The sequence below is a fragment of the Temnothorax nylanderi genome, unplaced genomic scaffold, assembly GCF_030848795.1.
Source record: "Temnothorax nylanderi isolate EJ_2023f unplaced genomic scaffold, tnyl_v1.0 TNYL_tig0113_pilon, whole genome shotgun sequence".
Taxonomy (NCBI): Eukaryota; Metazoa; Arthropoda; class Insecta; order Hymenoptera; family Formicidae; genus Temnothorax; species Temnothorax nylanderi.
The window spans coordinates 592020-608627 of record NW_027249175.1 but is presented as its reverse complement, the minus strand read 5'-3'; the positions used below and the strand labels follow the sequence as shown (position 1 = coordinate 608627).

Genomic DNA, 16608 nt, shown 5'->3' with positions numbered 1-16608 from the left:
TTGTGAACAGGAAGGATAACAATTGGAGATAAGCAGAGACATAAGTGGGCGTTCAAAAGATCATGTGCAAAAGAAGTCAGGGGAGAAGAAAGAGGTGATTCGATAAGACCAAGACTGCAAGCTCACGCCATATCCTGGCAGGATCGGAAATTGAGCTCAATTATCCCATGTTAAACTGCTCTCTAGCCTCTTTATGTCAAGGTGAGATTGTTCCTGAAGTGCCTGTAGATTGAAAATCGAGACGTTGCCAGATCTTCGCGCAGCACTATAAAGCTGATTGCGATGCCGAATTCTGCGAGTGAGAGCAACAGTTAGCCAAGGCGCTGACGGACGGTTACGCGAAAAAGTGCGGATAGGAGCATGTAGATCCAAGCTAGCATGATGATCTTTGGTAATAGTATGTCATTCAGGAAATCATCAATGTCCGACTCATCGAGATTCATTGGCTAAAATCGTGAGCGAAAGATAAAGGACAACTTAGAAGTAAGAGTTTGAATGAAACGCTGCTCATCAAATTCTTTGTAGCAACGCCGAACTAAAGTTCGATAGTATTAAAAGACGGAACTTTAAACGAATAGGTCAACTTAATAAGATCATGACCGTTGATGAAAGGAGCATCAGACTTATGAAATAATAAAACTTTGTCCATGTGTCAACCATATAAACGTCAAGCATGAATCAGAAGAGCCAGTGTGAAAAGTCGATTGCGACTCGACAATATTGAGCGACAATTGTGAAGCCATGTCCCTCAGGTGCTTAGATTCGTTTATGAGAGAGTGAGGAGATTGCAATTCAAGTCACCGGTGATGATAATGTTTTTATAACTATGTGAGACTCTAGTAAGCACGTACGTCCACATATTCGCTAAAATTTCTTCCCCTCGGTCTACGGTACATAGACGGAAGTAAGAGAGGCTCCTGAGTGCCATCACGAATGTCGAGAACGAGGTATTCCGGTGAATTCGAGAAGGCAGAAGGCGAAGACGCCAGGACACGCGCCTTCAGCGATCGTGTATATAACAAGCTACGCCACCTCCCTGCCTGCCCTCCCTATCTGAGCGTACAAATAGTAACCTGCAATCTTCACTAAGTCATCAGAAATATGTGAGTGAAGCCAAGTCTCGGAAATTAAGATAATATGAAAAAAATTAGACGCAAAGAAGGCCTGAATTGACTCGAGATGGGCAGGAAGAGAGTTGGCATTAAAAGTGAGCAATCTGAGACGATCACGCGAATCAGCAGGAAACACGGCGCACGTCCGCCACAGCAGGTCACTGGAGCTTCGCAAAGTCAGCCTCCGAGGTTATAATATAGGCGGCTGCCCTTGGTCCCTGCGTACAAAAATCTGACCATCCCTGCTCCACACATACTTGAAGGAAGACTGTCTCGCCCTAACTTTAGTTTGACGCAACAGATCATAAGTGCTGACAGAAAGTAGCTCGTTCACGTAGATGTTACCAGGGATATTACCCGTGAAAACATCAACAACCGCAAGTCGGCGTTTACCGCGCATAACCTTAAGAATATGATCGCGAATCTCACGCGACTTGAGTGCGACTATGACTGATCTTCTCCGACCGCGGTGCCGGTTTGAAGATCGTTGGCGGAAACGGAACCCGACGCTACATCGCGCGCCACGGACGCATTACGCCCCGCAACATCGCGGGTCTCGAGAACGTCGGAAGTCAGCTGAGGAATTTCAAGCGCACGGAAAACACTCGCGACTATCTCACCAGATGTATCAGTGAAAGAAGATGGGATACCAGAGATTATAATATCCGACGTTCGAGGACCCGCGACGCAGCAGACAACGCATTCCCACTCTCATCGCGGGCACGCGGGACCGACTGAGCGGTCTTTAAAGCCTGGACATCACGTGCCAGAGCAGAGCTTTCCTGTTCAAGTTTGTCAATGCGCAGAGTATTCTGAGCCACTGTGTCCGCGATGAGACTAAGATGCTAAGCTTGTCATTAATCTCCTTAATCGCTCGCCGCTGCTCATCGACAAAAGCGGAGAGTCTCGCATCCGAATCACTCAATCTGTCACACAGCTTTTGCAACAGCACATTGGTGTGACATGCTCCTGCGACTGCGTCTGCATCTGAGTACATGATAGCCCCTTGAAAAGTCGAAAGAATGCGTGCCTGCCTCAATCGTCGGTGTATAAGGGTGTAAGAGGTGCGTCCAATGAAGCCGCCAAAGATTTGCAGCAAGTGTCTGCATATTTAGTTGCGGCATAAGGCTTGACACAACCAGGATGGAACACTCTCTTACACCGTCGCACTCGAGCGACTGATTCGCAATTGGCTCTTGCACTGGTGCACGCACGCGATCCATGTATTATCGGTAATAGTCACTTGTCTCTCAGCACTATTAAAGAAATGAAATGTAGTAACACGTAAGTAGTTGTTCAAGATCGCCGTAGATTTAGCAATAAAATCGATCGTAATGTCATTCAAATAGCAGTACAGCCTCCGTACACACAAAGCAGACAGTCCAGCAAAACGTGTTTCAGAGAAAGTAAACACACGCACATACACACTAGAGGTCTTCTTCGACACGCCGCATGCCACTCGATCCAGCAGTATACATGCGCACCAGCTCGGAGTAAACAGTAGAGCCAACGGCATATGCCGTCGCTGAGTACGCGAGGATCGCGACGGTGTCACTCAACGCAATATTACCAGAAGATCACCACTGGGTCACGCACGACCAATCAGACGAGATCAAGGCAGTTCATGCAGATTACAGCAGGCGCCACTCAGACAGCCTCGCGCACACATCTGACCCAATATCGGACCCAAATAAAACGGAGAGAGAGAGAGAGAGAGAGAGAGAGGGGAGAGAGAGAGGAGAGAGAGAGAGAGAGAGAGAGAGAGAGAGAGAGAGAGAGAGAAGAGAGAGAGAGAGGAGAGAGAGAGAGAGAGAGAGAGAGAGAGAGAGAGAGAGAGAGAGAGAGAGAGAGAGAGAGAGGAGAGAGAGAGAGAGAGAGAGAGAGAGAGAGAGAGAGAGAGAGAGAGAGAGAGAGAGAGAGAGAGAGAGAGAGCTAAAACTGTGGCTTTTAATTTTAGGAAAAACGTTATTAAGTACTAAAATTGACTGTTGCGTGGTTAGAATGTCTGTTATACCAATATGATGTAGACGCATAAAATTACATGGAACTACAGTACTAGTACAGTATAACAGCAACCTCTCAAAATACCCAGGTAGCACACATGGTCTTTTTGACGTCAATTTAGGGTCATTTTTCGTCCAACACGTCATATGTCATTTATATGACGTGTATTTGACGTCCTATTGTGGACGAAATTATGACGTTATGAAAAGGACGTGAATTAGACGTCTTTTTAAGGTCAAATTTAGTACATTATAATTCTATGTTTATATTTTTTAAGTTTTTCTTAATTAATTAATTAAAACAGACGTTTATATATAGAATAGAATAATGTAAGTAAAAAGTAGAAAAAGCAATGAAAAATAGTTATTGCTTTACTTTCTTTAAAATTTGTTAGAAAGGTATATTTTTTCTTATTTCTTTTTAATTGCTACGTTTGCAAATCATCAAAGCGCATAGAAGTATTTTCATACATAGCGGTATTGACGGAGCTCTACCATACGCCCGCCCGGCCCGCCACGCCGTACGTAACAAACGAACGATCGTCGCGCGGCGGCAGTGGGACCAGCGGGACACGGCTTGCAGCTCGCACGGCGCGGACGCGGACGCGGACGAACGCGGGATTCGCGGCAATACGTGGAAGACCCGTGCGCGAACGTGGTACGTTGTCTCTTCCCCTGTGTACCCCCTGTGCAACACGCGGAATCGTCTTTGTTGAGTGAACGAGGGAGCGCGAGCGTGCGTGCGTGCGCGAGTGCGAGTGCGTTCGTTCATTCCTGCCTGCCTGCTCAAGTGCTCGCTCTATCGTCATCGTCATTGTCATCGTCATCGCCATCGTCCCTGCCAGCCCCGGATCGGCCGGATTGCTACCGATCACGCACGGCGCCCACGATCCGGACGCGTGATCGCCGTACGTAACAAAAGAACGATCGTCGCGCGGCTGCAGTGGGACCAGCGGGACACGGTTCGCAGCTCGCACGGCGCGGACGCGGACGCGAACGAACGCGGGATTCGCGGCAATACGTGGAAGACCCGTGCGCGAACGTGGTACGTTGTCTCTTCCCCTGTGTACCCCCTGTGCAACACGCGGAATCGTCTTCGTTGAGTGAACGAGGGAGCGCGAGCGTGCGTGCGTGCGCGAGTGCGAGTGCGTTCGTTCATTCCTGCCTGCCTGCTCAAGTGCTCGCTCTATCGTCATCGTCATTGTCATCGTCATCGCCATCGTCCCTGCCAGCCCCGGATCGGCCGGATTGCTACCGATTACGCACGGCGCCCACGATCCGGACGCGTGATCGCCGTACGTAACAAAAGAACGATCGTCGCGCGGCTGCAGTGGGACCAGCGGGACACGGCTCGCAGCTCGCACGGCGCGGACGCGGACGCAAACGAACGCGGGATTCGCGGCAATACGTGGAAGACCCGTGCGCGAACGTGGTACCTTGTCCCTTCCCCTGTGTACCCCTGTGCAACACGCGGAATCGTCTTCGTTGATCAGTGAACGAGGGAGCGCGAGCGTGCGTGCGTGCGCGAGTGCGAGTGCGTTCGTTCATTCCTGCCTGCCTGCTCGAGTGCTCGCTCTATCGTCATCGTCATTGTCATCGTCATCGCCATCGTCCCTGCCAGCCCCGGATCGGCCGAATCGCTACCGATCACGCACGGCGCCCACGATCCGGACGTGTGATTGCCGCGACTAAAGTTTTTAATATATTTGGTGTACGGGGTGTACCTCTTGTAAGTACATAAGAAGATAAAAAGAAAATAATATATTAGCAAAAAGCTTTGGTAAATGTAGTAGAGCTCGGAAAAAGAACCGGGTACCCGGGTACCCGCTGCCCGCTCGCTCGTTACTCGTTGTATACGGATGGTAGCAGGATTCTGTAACTCCTTAACGACAGTTTCGGTATCGTTGCGCAGGTATTATACATGGTAAAGAGCTGCCCAACGATACCGAAACTGTCGTTAAGGAGTTACAGAATCGCGCTACTGGACCGGTTCCGTATACACAACGGGTAATGGGCGAGTGGGCGGGTACCCGATTATGTCAAGTTATAAAATATAGTACACTTTTTTTTCAAGCTTACCTATTTTTTTTACATGTGAAGTATACAGTTAATAAGATTAAGTTCTTCATCAATTGTTATTAAGGATTTGTTGCTTATTAACCTTATTAATTTTACAGACAAAATAATAAAAAAATAAGTATGGCTTATGCTGTTGTAGAATTTGATGATAAAAATGGTAGCGGTGTAGCTGCTGTTAACAGTGCGTGGCTCACACCTTTAAAAAGAGAAGTTTTTTGGCCACCTTATAAGGAACAAAAAAAATTTGACAAGGCTTTGAAAACAGGGGAGCCAGTTGATACTGAGAAATGGACACTGCACAGCATTACGCGTATTTTTTACAGAAGTGGTAAGTTAAGTTTTCCATATTTATTTATTTATTCTACATTTCTCTAAATTGCAGATGATCTTTTAAAAACGAGAGAGAAACTTAAATTATCACAAGTAATATCAAATTTGGAGAGTGAAGAAGAAAACGAAGGTGTACGTAAGAAACGGAAAAGAATATCTACAAGAATACCTACATCGTCAGATAATGAATTGGAGGAGCAACGAGAGACACGGTTACCCAGACCACCTCCAATAAAACGAACAAATTTAAATTTTAACGCTTGTAAAAATTTAGAGCAAGGTATTTCCTTTTTTTACATGTTCAAATGTTTGTTCTATTGCTTTATATTACCCTGAAAAAACAAAACAAATTTTTATGTTACATTTATTTTTAGATTTTACTTTGACTCGTTCTCATTCACCTTTGCCGATTAGTACTCTCAATAGATGTGGAAATATAAGCCCCAGTGTAGCAAGTGCAAGTACTGCAAGTCCTGTAATTAATAACATTTCGACGATTCCACATCGCCAAATCACCCAGACAACGGATAACTTTGGTTTGTAAAAGCTAGTAAGTATAGAATGTTAACAGTTTTTATAATAAAATATTTTTCAGAAAAACTTGTTTCCCTGGTAGCTACTGTAAAGGAACAGAACACTGAAATACTGCGGTGGATTAACAGGCAAAATACAACAAACAATGCATTGCCTGATATACCATTTGCATTTCCATTGAACACAGTTGAAGAAGTAGATCAGTTAGATGTTTACTTGAAAACAAATAATAATGATAGTATAGCTTTGGTATGTATACGCAATAATATTTGATTACCATAGCACGTAGGTAATGTGATTTTTTTTTCAGTCGGCATACTTGTCTACTCTGGGTGGGAATCATGTACCAAGTAAAACAAACAGGATTTTAAGATATATTTTGGCTGATGCTGTGGCTGTACATTTTAATTTTTACGGCAAACGTTCCCAGAAAAAAGCCTTCTCAGATTTATCCCTGAAAAATTTAGTTGTGAGTAAGTATATTTATTTGTGTTTTTTTATGTTTAAATATACATTTGCTTCATTTTTCTTTAATTTAATGCAATTTACTGTATATAATATGGCTTAAATTTTAAGATAAACTTGATATTTTTTAGGTGCAGTCAAGACAAGGATTATCAATGCAACTGATAAAGAAGTAGAAGATGCAATCAAGGTTTGGTTAAAGCATGCTCAAGATCGTATGAAGAAAGCAAGAGAAAATGCCCGGCAAAATTAAGTATAAGTTGAAACCTGATGTAGGTAAACGCCAGTTTTATCGTAGAATTGCTCTAACTGTTCGTAAAACTTTTCAAACTTGTATTAAGGAACCCAACATAACACATAGGGATATTTCACTTAATAGTGTTTATAAAAATAACAACGATGATGCACTTGAAAATAACGTGTCTAACATTATATTACATGAAAATATTTTACTTAATAGAGAACATGAAAATAACTATATTAATGATGCACTAGAAAATAATGTGTCCAGTAATCTTGATGAACAAACAAGTTTATCGCTAACGTCTGACAACATTTTAGTTTCGTCTAATTTAAATATAAATTTAAATAGTACAATTTCGCAGCCATGTTTAAACTCAAGCTTAAAGCAGTGGGCTCTTAATTTTTATGTAACACATTCTGCAATTACTGCTTTATTACACGTACTAAACGTTTTTCATCATAAATTGCCTTTAGATTCCAGAACGTTATTAGAAACCCCAAGAAACATAAAAAAAAACAGCTCAATAACGGGGAATTTTGTTATTTTGGTCTGGAAAATGTTTTAAGATCTGTTATATCACACATATCAACAAATTTTGGAAATAAGTTAGATATCAGTTTTAACATCGATGGACTTCCTTTATTCAATAGTTTAAGTTTACAACTCTGGCCGATTTTAGGACTAGTAAAAAATTTTAAAAGTAATCCCTTTGCTATTGGTATATTTTGCGGTAGGTCTAAACCACAGTCTCTGGAATTATTTCTGGAAGATTTTGTTGACGAACTTCTACATTTGTTGCAAGAAGGTTTTGAACTTAATAACCAAAGATATCACATTGCTATCCATAGCTTTGTGTGCGATGCTCCTGCCAGAGCATTTATAAAGTGTATAAAATCCCACACTGGCTATTCATGTTGCGAAAAATGTGTGATACCAGGACAGTATATAGAAAGTCGAGTTGTGTTTAGAGGTACATCTGCACCGAAAAGAACAAATATTTCTTTTATTAATCAACAAGATGAGGATCATCATACTGGGTTCTCTCCTTTACTTAGATTAAAAATCGGAATGGTCACTATTTTCCCAATTGACTATATGCATGCTTGTTGCTTAGGAGTAATGCGAAAGCTATTAAATTTTTGGATAAGTGGTACGTTGACAACAAGATTATCCGGTCGTAAAGTAAATATTTTATCAGAGCTCTTGGAGTCCTTAAAACCATATATGCCGTTAGAATTCAACAGGAAACCCAGAACACTTAATGAGCTTCCAAGATGGAAGGCAACCGAGTTTCGTACGTTTTTATTATATTTGGGACCCTTTGTCCTCAAAAATATAGTCGATAAAGTCGTTTATGATAATTATTTACTTTTTCATACTGCAATATCAATTTTAATATCTGCAAAACTTATATCAAAATTTAGTTGTGCATTTCCACAAGAACTGTTGAATATATTTATTAAACATTGTGAGCAATTATACGGCCCAAAATTCTTAATCTATAATGTACACATATTATGTCATTTAGCTGATGATGTGCAGATTTATGGGCCACTAGATTCATTTTCATGTTTCCCGTTCGAAAATTATCTTGGTCAGATTAAAAATTTAATAAAATCTCCTAATTATCCCTTGCAACAAGTTGGTCGTAGACTACACGAAATGAATGCATTACAGGATAATTTACCTACTATGGTAGATTTGTCTATGGAAAAACAGTCTGTTCATGCTGTAGAACATAATTTGGGTCCATTGCCTGAAATATTTAAAAGCGTTTCCTGTAAGCAATTTAAAAAATTTAAACATGGAGATTTTACTATTTCCACACATTCTCATTCAAGTGCAAATTCGTATTGTTTAATGAGAAACAATATACTCGTTCAAGTTCAAAATATTGTCATAAGCCAACAAGAAACATTTATTGTTGGAAAATACTTCACATCTTACGATTCTCTGTACAAGTATCCCCTAGATTAGAAAGAATTAAATATTTATGTTGCGAAAAATTTAACTGACGAGTTTGAGATATGGTCTTTTAACGATATACTTGCAAAGTGCATTGTGTTTCCTTCTGATGATTGTTGGGTTTCTTTTCCTATTATTCATACGTGTTAAAAAAAATATGGTGAAACGAGCGAACATTTAGAGCAAAATATTAGAGTAAAATAATTATAAATTTTTATTTTAAAAACTTTGTTTTAAAGAAACACATATACAGTTAAAAAACAGTTAAGGTAAGTGAGCGTAAAATTATGTTTTCATTAATTCAAGTAGTATATATACCAGTGAAATTATGTTTTCATAAATAACACTTGAATATACACATATGTGTTTTACATAGAGCACTTGAATTAATAAAAACATAATTTTAGGCTTACCTTAAATTAAGCTTAAGAAAGAAGTTACATTTGGTTTTTTGATCGATGAAAATCTATTTTTGTTGCCGTTTATATGCGATTGAGTCAATAATTCTCTGTATAAGCATTCCTTTAGATTCAAAAGAATTACATTAATGTTGTGAAAAATTTAGTAAGTTTGAGATATGATAATTTCATATACTTGCAAAGAGCATTGTAGTTTCCTCTGATGATTGTTGGGTTTCTTTTCCAATTACATTCACATATGTTAAAAAAATTTAGGGCAAAATGTTAAGAGTAACATTTTGAGTAAAATATTTTTATTTAAAAAAAGAACTGTTTTAAAGAAACGACATGTATACAGTTAAAAAACAGTTAAGCTAAGTGAGCTTAAAATTATATTTTTATTAATTCAAATGGTATATATACATATACCAGTGAAATATTATGTTTTCACGTAGAACACTTGAATATACACATATATGTGTTTTACATATATAACACTTGAATTAATGCAAACATAATTTTAGGCTCATTTATTTTAAATTAAATTCGACAGAAATTACATTTGTTTTTTTTTCTTTCATTGAAAACTGTGAGTAATAAACATGCTATAAATAAAAATATATTTGCGTTACTGATGTTTACATGCGGTACAGTCAGTATTATAGATTATATTCAGTATTTTTGTTATCATTTGAAAGTTTAAGTATTGTAAAGCATATTTAAATATTGTAAAACATACATATAATAAATATATATACAATAAATATACTTTCCTTATTAGATAGATAGAAAGATACTTTATTACCCCAAGGGGTCCAAAAGGGCGTTTTGTAGGGACGTACCCAACCCTTTACAATATCCTCCAAATCCTCATCGGCTTCCTCCAAGATAGCCTCATCCCAATATCATAACCAAATTAATAATAATAACAAAAAGAAACAGCGTTTTGTAGGGACGTACCCAACCCTTTACAAATCATCCAAGTCCTCATCAGCTTTCTCCAACAAAATCATATCTCTATCATGCCAAAATTATAATTTTTTAGAGCAACAAAACGAATAACCAAAAGAAAATAGCAAACTTCAAGGTAGCCTCATAATTGTAGGAGGGCCTTTTCTTATCCTTGCTCAGAGTCCCTCGCCGACTAACCAGTTAGCTTTTTTAACTGTCCTTTCGACAAAGAGGGGAGGCCTATCAGACAGGGAAGCGTAATCAGGCCCCCCCCCCCACCGGGGCTGAGGTGGCTCCCATCTCCCGCAGTTGACCCTCTTCCCTCCACGCCGGCAGGCTCCTGGTTTCTCGCGTGATCGGGCAGCCCGGCAGCTCCTTCGGGTCGTCGCTCAGTGGTGGGCCGCATCTCATCCGCCCCGCGGGCTAACTGTTCCTGCTGTCGTCCACCGATCCAGCCCTCCTCCCCTTGGCTTCCTCCTCCTGGTGTGATATTCTGTTCTTAATTGGCCTTTACTTCTTCTTTCTCCTTTGTTTTGATCAATGGGCTCTTCTCTGTATCCATGAGGAGACTCTCCTCAAGCCTGCTTGATATCTCCTCCTCCTCCGAGTCTTTTGGTCTCTCGCCATCTTCTTCTCTCCTTTCCTTTTCTTTTCTCTTTTTCATCTCCCCCCCCTCTCTGATCCTCCTCTCAAGCGTTTTGTCCTCGTCCATCTTGACCTTCAGTCTGCTACCTGCCTTCCTCCTCGCGTCTAGTGCCCTCCATTTTTCTTTCTCACTTCCCAACCTCACCAGCATCGTCATCCATTCTCCTCTCAGACCTATTACGCTTACTTCCATTACTTCTACTTTTATCTCCAGGTCCTCCGAGAGCAGACGCCTCACCTTCTCCCAGTTCGTTCCTTTACCTAGCCATCTGCTCTTCTCTATCCTTATTATGATATTCTTCCTCCTTCTTTCGTCTTCATCCTTCTCCTCGTCATGCGGCCACCATTTCTTTTCCTCTATACTGCATCTGCTCTCTGTGCTAGCGTCCCTTTTCCTTTTCCCCGCTCCCTGCTCAAGTCTTTGTACTTTTCTTCTCAGGCTCTCCATCTCCTCTCTCTGCTCTCTTATTTCCTCCTTCAGACCTCTCAGTCTCTCGATCTCCTCTCTCTGATCCCTTATTTCCTCCTTCATCCCTCTCAGTATTTCCTTTGCTTGGTCCCTTATCAATTTCTCCATCGTCTCCTTCTCCATAGTCACCTTCGCTCTAAACTCCATGCCTTCCCTTGCCTTGTGCTTTTCTTCTCTCTGACCTTATCTGTAAAGAAGCACTTAACTTAACCTTCTACTACATAACCTTATTTTCATTCCCCCTCCCTCCACCTTGCCTCATCTCCTCACCGCTTTCATCCATTCCTCCCCCTCTCCCCCTTCACCCATTATCCTCCCTACCACCTCTTGCCAACTTTCTCCCTTCCACACCTCCCATCTAGTACATTCTTCCCAGACGTGTTCCCACGTCTCCTCCTTCGATTCACATATCCTGCACTTTCTGTCCTCCTCCTCTCCCCAATATAGTCCCTCCCTGACCTCGTTACCTAGTCTAAACCTTGCAACTCTGCTCCATCTTGCCTCCTCCCAACCCTTCTTTAAATAATCCGGAATTCCATCCTTCCTTATGAGCTTATACCACCTGTTGTATCTTGATTCCCTAATTTTTTCCATTCCTTCTTGTCTTTGCTTCGATTTCTCCTTTTGTTCTATTGTCTCCTCCGTCAGTTCCTCCTCCTTTCCAGTCTCCACGCCGATCTCTACCTATTATCCTTCCCTTCCTCCATCTCTCTTTCATCTCTTCCAAACACTTCCTCGCAATTTCTCCGCCTTTGCCCTCTTCAAGTTTCCTTTCAAATCTCCATGCTCTCTTGCTTGCTCTGGCTCTCATTTTCTCCCTTTCTATCTCGTCTCTAACCATATATCCTGGTGTTCTCCAATTCAGTCCAAAAATCCATCTGAGATATCTCTCATGTATTCCTTCTACCTCCCTCCTTTCCCTCCAACCCCATATTTCTGCCCCGTATCCCATCACCGTCCATATCAGGGTATCGTATAGCCAGATCCTTCTTTTCCAATCTTTTTTCCACATTCTCTTTCCTATCCCCCACACCTCCCTCATTACTCTTGCAGCCTTCCTTCTTCTTTCTTTGATGTGCGCCTCTTGTCCTCCGTTTTCTTTCAGTGTGTACCCTAGGTATTTGAATTCTTTGACCTCCTCCAACTTCTTTCCTTTCCATCTCCAGTCAAATTTCCTCTTCCTCCCTCCTCCCTTTCTAAATCTTATTATTTTTGTTTTTTCTATACTCAGCGTCAGTCCCTTTATGTTTAAATACCCCTCTAACCTGCTTATCATCGATCTCATGTCTTGTTCCTCTTCCGCTAGCACTGCTATGTCATCTGCATACATTAGTGTGTATATCCTCTCTCCTCTTAATCTTATACCCCCCCATCCACCTTTCTTCATGAACTCCTCGATGTCTGCAATTAGTATATTAAACAATATCGGACTTAACGGGCATCCTTGTCTTAATCCCTTTGCCGTCCAGAATGCATCCCCTCTTTCTTCTCCTTTTCTCACGCTGCTTTTGGTCTCTCTTAACACCTCCTCTACCCTGTCTATCAGTCCTTGCCTCATTCCTCTCTCTTTCATTGCCTTGCCTCATTCCTCTCTCTTTCATTGCCTTGAGTAGTACTTCCTTATCTACCGAGTCAAAAGCTGCCTTCAAATCCACAAACATCACTGTCATCTTCCCTTTCTCTTTTCCTAACTGTCTGTTTACCAGGTAATTCAGCACGAATATCTGATCCATCGTCCCCATTCCTTTTCTAAATCCTGCTTGGTTGCCTGGGATCAAGTTCTTCGTTTCTACCTCTTTCCTTATCCTTTCTGCTAGAACTGCCGTGTATATCTTGTACATTGAAGACATGATCGTTATCCCTCTGTAATCCTTTACCTCTCGTCCTTCTCCTTTCTTCAATATTGGTATTATCTCACCCTCCTTCCAATGCTCCGGCCAGCCTTCCCCCCTTCACACTTGTTTACATATTTCCCATACCCATCTCACCATCTCTTCTCCTCCAAATTTCCAGACTTCGTTCGGAATCCCATCCCTGCTTATTGCCTTCCCTGTTTTCAGTTTCTTTACTACGTTCCTTATTTCTTCCAGTTCTATCTCTTCCTCTTCATGCCTGTTCCCTCCTCCATCTCCTTTTACTACCCTGTTCTCCATTCCACCCATTAATTCCATAAAGTATTCCTTCCATTCTTCCATTTTTATCTCTTCGTTTGCCCTCTTTCTTCTTCTTCTTACTCTGCCTATCAGCTCCCATACCTTTCCTTCTGTTTTCGCCTCCCCTATTTCTCTTGTCATCCTGTCCTTTTCCTCTTCCTTCTTTCTTTTGCACATTTCCCTGTATTCCCTCCTCCCTCCTCTATATCTTTCCGCGTCTCCATTTCCTTTTCTCCATTTTCTTAATTCTCTCCTGACATCTCTCTTTCTTTCCTTGCACTCTGCGTCCCACCATCCTCGCCTGCTTTCGCTCACTCCTTTTCCCTTTTCTTTTTCGTTCTCCTCCAATGCCTTTCCTATCTTCGACATTCCTTCCTCTATTTCATCCTGCAGCTCCCCATTTCCTCCTATTTTCCCTAGCCTCTCACTGAATTGCTTTCTTCCTTCTTCATTCCATATCCCTCTTCTTCTTATCCTTTCCTCCTCTTTCCTTCTCTGTTTTTTCCCTGCGTTACCTCTTATCCATAGCATTAACGGGTGATGATCTGAATCCACCTTTTCCCCTACTTCTAATCTTTCCACTTTTTCTCTAATGTCCTCATCTCCTAAAATGTAGTCTATGACCGTTTTACCTTTTCTTCCTGTGTATGTATATTCTCCTTCCTCATCTCCTTTCATGCCTCCGTTCAAGATCATCCATCCTCTTTCTTCGACAAATTCTATCAGTGTCCTGCCTTCCTTATTCACCTTCTTGTCTTTCGATTTTCTCCCTCTTTCTTTCCCTCTACCCTCGTCTTCCTCCTCCCATCCTCCTTCCTCTCCCGTCCTCGCGTTAAAGTCGCCACCTATTACAGTCCTTACTCCCACTTCTCCCTCCTCCATGCACTCCTTCAGGCCTTCTAGCTTCTTATCTATATCTTTGTTTACATATATTCCTATTATCCTCCAGGTTTCTTCTCCTATTCTTATCTTAATCTCTACTTTTCCTTCTTCTTCTTCCATCCTTTTTCCCTCCTTTATCTCTTCTATCCCACTTCTTATTCCTATTAACATGCCTCCGCACGCTCTACCTTTCTTGTTTCTCCTGCTCGCTATCTGTACTCTCCAGTTAAATTCTTTAGGTAGATTTTCTCTTATCCTCTCCCATCCTCTTCCATCCATCCATGTCTCCATCATAACAATAACATCCCACTCCCTTAACCCTTCCCAAAAATCCTTGTCTTTATTCGTTATACCCCCTACATTCCAGAAGACCATCTTCCACGTCTCCTCCCCCTCCCTGTTCTCTCTTATCCCTTCTTCTTCTTCTTTCTCTACATCTTCCCCCTCTTCTCTCCTTGTGTCTTTCTCTCCTTCCTCCATCCTACTTCCTCCTTCCTCCCTGTGTTCATTTGTAGTGTATTGCCCTTCTTCTGTTCCCTTTCCCCCTTCTTGTCTCCCCTCCTGCGTCTCCTCCCTCCTTCTCTTCTTCCCCGTGCTTTCCGTTTCTTTGTCCTTTTCCTTTTCCTTATGCCTTGCGAAAGTCCTCCCTCTCCTCTAGCCTTGCTTTATTCTCGTTCCATCTCCACTCTTTGTTGTCCTCCCATATCTTCTGGTAACCCAGTGTGACTCTTTTTCCTTTTTCTCTCTTCTCTCTTGCTATCTTTCTTATCTCTGATTGTATCCGTCTTTCTTCTTTGGTGAGATCGTCATCCAGAAAACTTTCGTATTTCCTTCCCAGATCCCTCTTTTTCTTCATAATTTCCCTCTTGGCTTCCCAGCTTCTACATCTTAATAACCTTATTTTGTTGTTTCCAAATCCTAGCTCTTGTATTTCCTCAATAATGCCCTCCGTCTTGTTTAATTCCTCCAACAACTTTTCGAACCTCTCCTTCTTTTCCCCGTCGTTTCCTACTTTCTCCTCCTTCACAATTATATTGTTTTTCCTCCTTCTTCTCTCTGCCATCTCCATATTTCTTTCCATCTCCCTCACTTTCCTCAACAATTCCCCTTCTTCAATCTCCTCGGTGTCCTTCGCCTCTATCTTCTCTATTTTGTCCTCTATTTTTTTACCCTTTCATCTAACGCATATCTCTGCCTTTCCCATTTTTCTTCACTCCTCTTCAAATCCTCCCTTAATCCTTTAATTTCGTTCTTTATCTCTTCCTTGTCTCTTTCCCTTTCTTCCTTATCCTTTTTCCTCTCCCTCTCTTGCTCCTCCATTTTCTTCAATATTTCCTTCAGCATCTTCTCTGCCTCCATATTCCCTTTTTTCTCTTCTTCTTTTTTTACCTTATTTGGCGGTGATCTGCTAATCCTTCTCGTTTCGTTGAATTTTTCTAGGATTTCTTTCTCTGCTCTAGCGGTTGCTTCTTCCTCTATTTCCTTTCTTTTCCTTTTCAGTAAGAGATCCTTGATTGATCCCAGGCTATCAGTTCTTCCTCTCTGTTTGGCGAGTTCCCTCGCTTTCGTTGGCCTGCCTCTTGCTTTCCTCTCACCCTCCCCCTCCCTCCTCTCTCCTTTATCCCCCTGCTGTTCCCCCTCTGCTCCTAATTCCCTCTCTATCTCCATCCGCCGTTCCTACCCTCGCTTATCCCTCCTGCTAGTTATATAACCTATTGCGGCGTGCACGTCCTAAGTTGTCCCTTCTATAATTTAGCTAGCCTATGTTCGCTCTCGTGCTACTGCTTTTCGTTCTATTTCCCACTCTATATACTCTCTGTTCCATGCCCGGCTTCGTGCCGTCGCCCGCGTCACGCTCTCCCGTCGAGTCGCCCCTCTCCTCCAAATTTCGTTCGTGCCGCACCCGTCACCTGTCCCTCGCCACTTTCCTTCCCTTTAACCCCTTATACCTATTTACCTTTTCCCCTCCACTCTCACCTCCTCGTTCTCTCACCTCCACTCTCCCTCGCGCGGTCGCTCGCTCCTCCTGCAGCCTCCTCCAAACTACCTTTCTCTGCCACTTTTCTCTCGCTCACACGCACACCTGCCACTCGTGTATGTACATATATACACAGTATCAGTGTAATAAATTTTTCTTGTAAAAAAACTTGGCGCTGCTAGACTTTGAAATTTAAACATTAAAATTTAAACATTAGTACTAAGATTTTTGATTGAATAAAAAAACAATAAACATAATTTAGGGAAGAATGCGACAGGAGTAAAAAAGCAGCGCCAAGTTTTTTTACAAGAAAAATTTATTTATTTTGTTTTAATTAAATATTTTTATTTTGTACTGTTACTTTTTTAATTCTTTGTAATTAAAATGATTCTTTGTAATA

At 41.8% G+C, this 16608-nt stretch overlaps 2 protein-coding genes and 1 pseudogene across 3 annotated transcripts; 1 reads left to right on the top strand and 2 right to left on the bottom strand.

Moving 5' to 3' along the window:
• The first annotated feature begins 3470 nt into the window (after nucleotides 1-3470).
• LOC139776161 (uncharacterized) lies at nucleotides 3471-9910 on the top strand (annotated as a pseudogene).
• Nucleotides 9874-16460, bottom strand: LOC139776163 (uncharacterized). 2 transcript variants are annotated; one of them, XM_071712679.1, is made up of 2 exons: nucleotides 16208-16460; nucleotides 9874-11382 (listed from the first exon to the last, which is right to left on the bottom strand). In XM_071712679.1, the coding sequence occupies exon 2, from the start codon at nucleotides 11340-11342 to the stop codon at nucleotides 10581-10583; it is 762 nt and encodes a 253-aa protein (XP_071568780.1). In that variant the 5' UTR covers nucleotides 11343-11382; nucleotides 16208-16460; the 3' UTR covers nucleotides 9874-10580. The 2 variants fall into 2 exon arrangements, with proteins under 2 accessions (XP_071568780.1, XP_071568781.1); XM_071712680.1 differs by having other exon boundaries at nucleotides 16224-16460.
• On the bottom strand, nucleotides 13148-14710 carry LOC139776177 (uncharacterized). The gene has a single exon (XM_071712692.1). The coding sequence runs from the start codon at nucleotides 14708-14710 to the stop codon at nucleotides 13148-13150; it is 1563 nt and encodes a 520-aa protein (XP_071568793.1).
• Nucleotides 16461-16608: the final 148 nt, after the last annotated feature.

What these genes read in the sequence shown, in the direction of transcription:
- LOC139776163 (XM_071712679.1), bottom strand. Translation starts at nt 11,342, where the DNA reads ATGGAGTTTAGAGCGAAGGTGACTATGGAGAAGGAGACGATGGAGAAA.
- LOC139776177 (XM_071712692.1), bottom strand. Translation starts at nt 14,710, where the DNA reads ATGGAGGAAGGAGAGAAAGACACAAGGAGAGAAGAGGGGGAAGATGTA.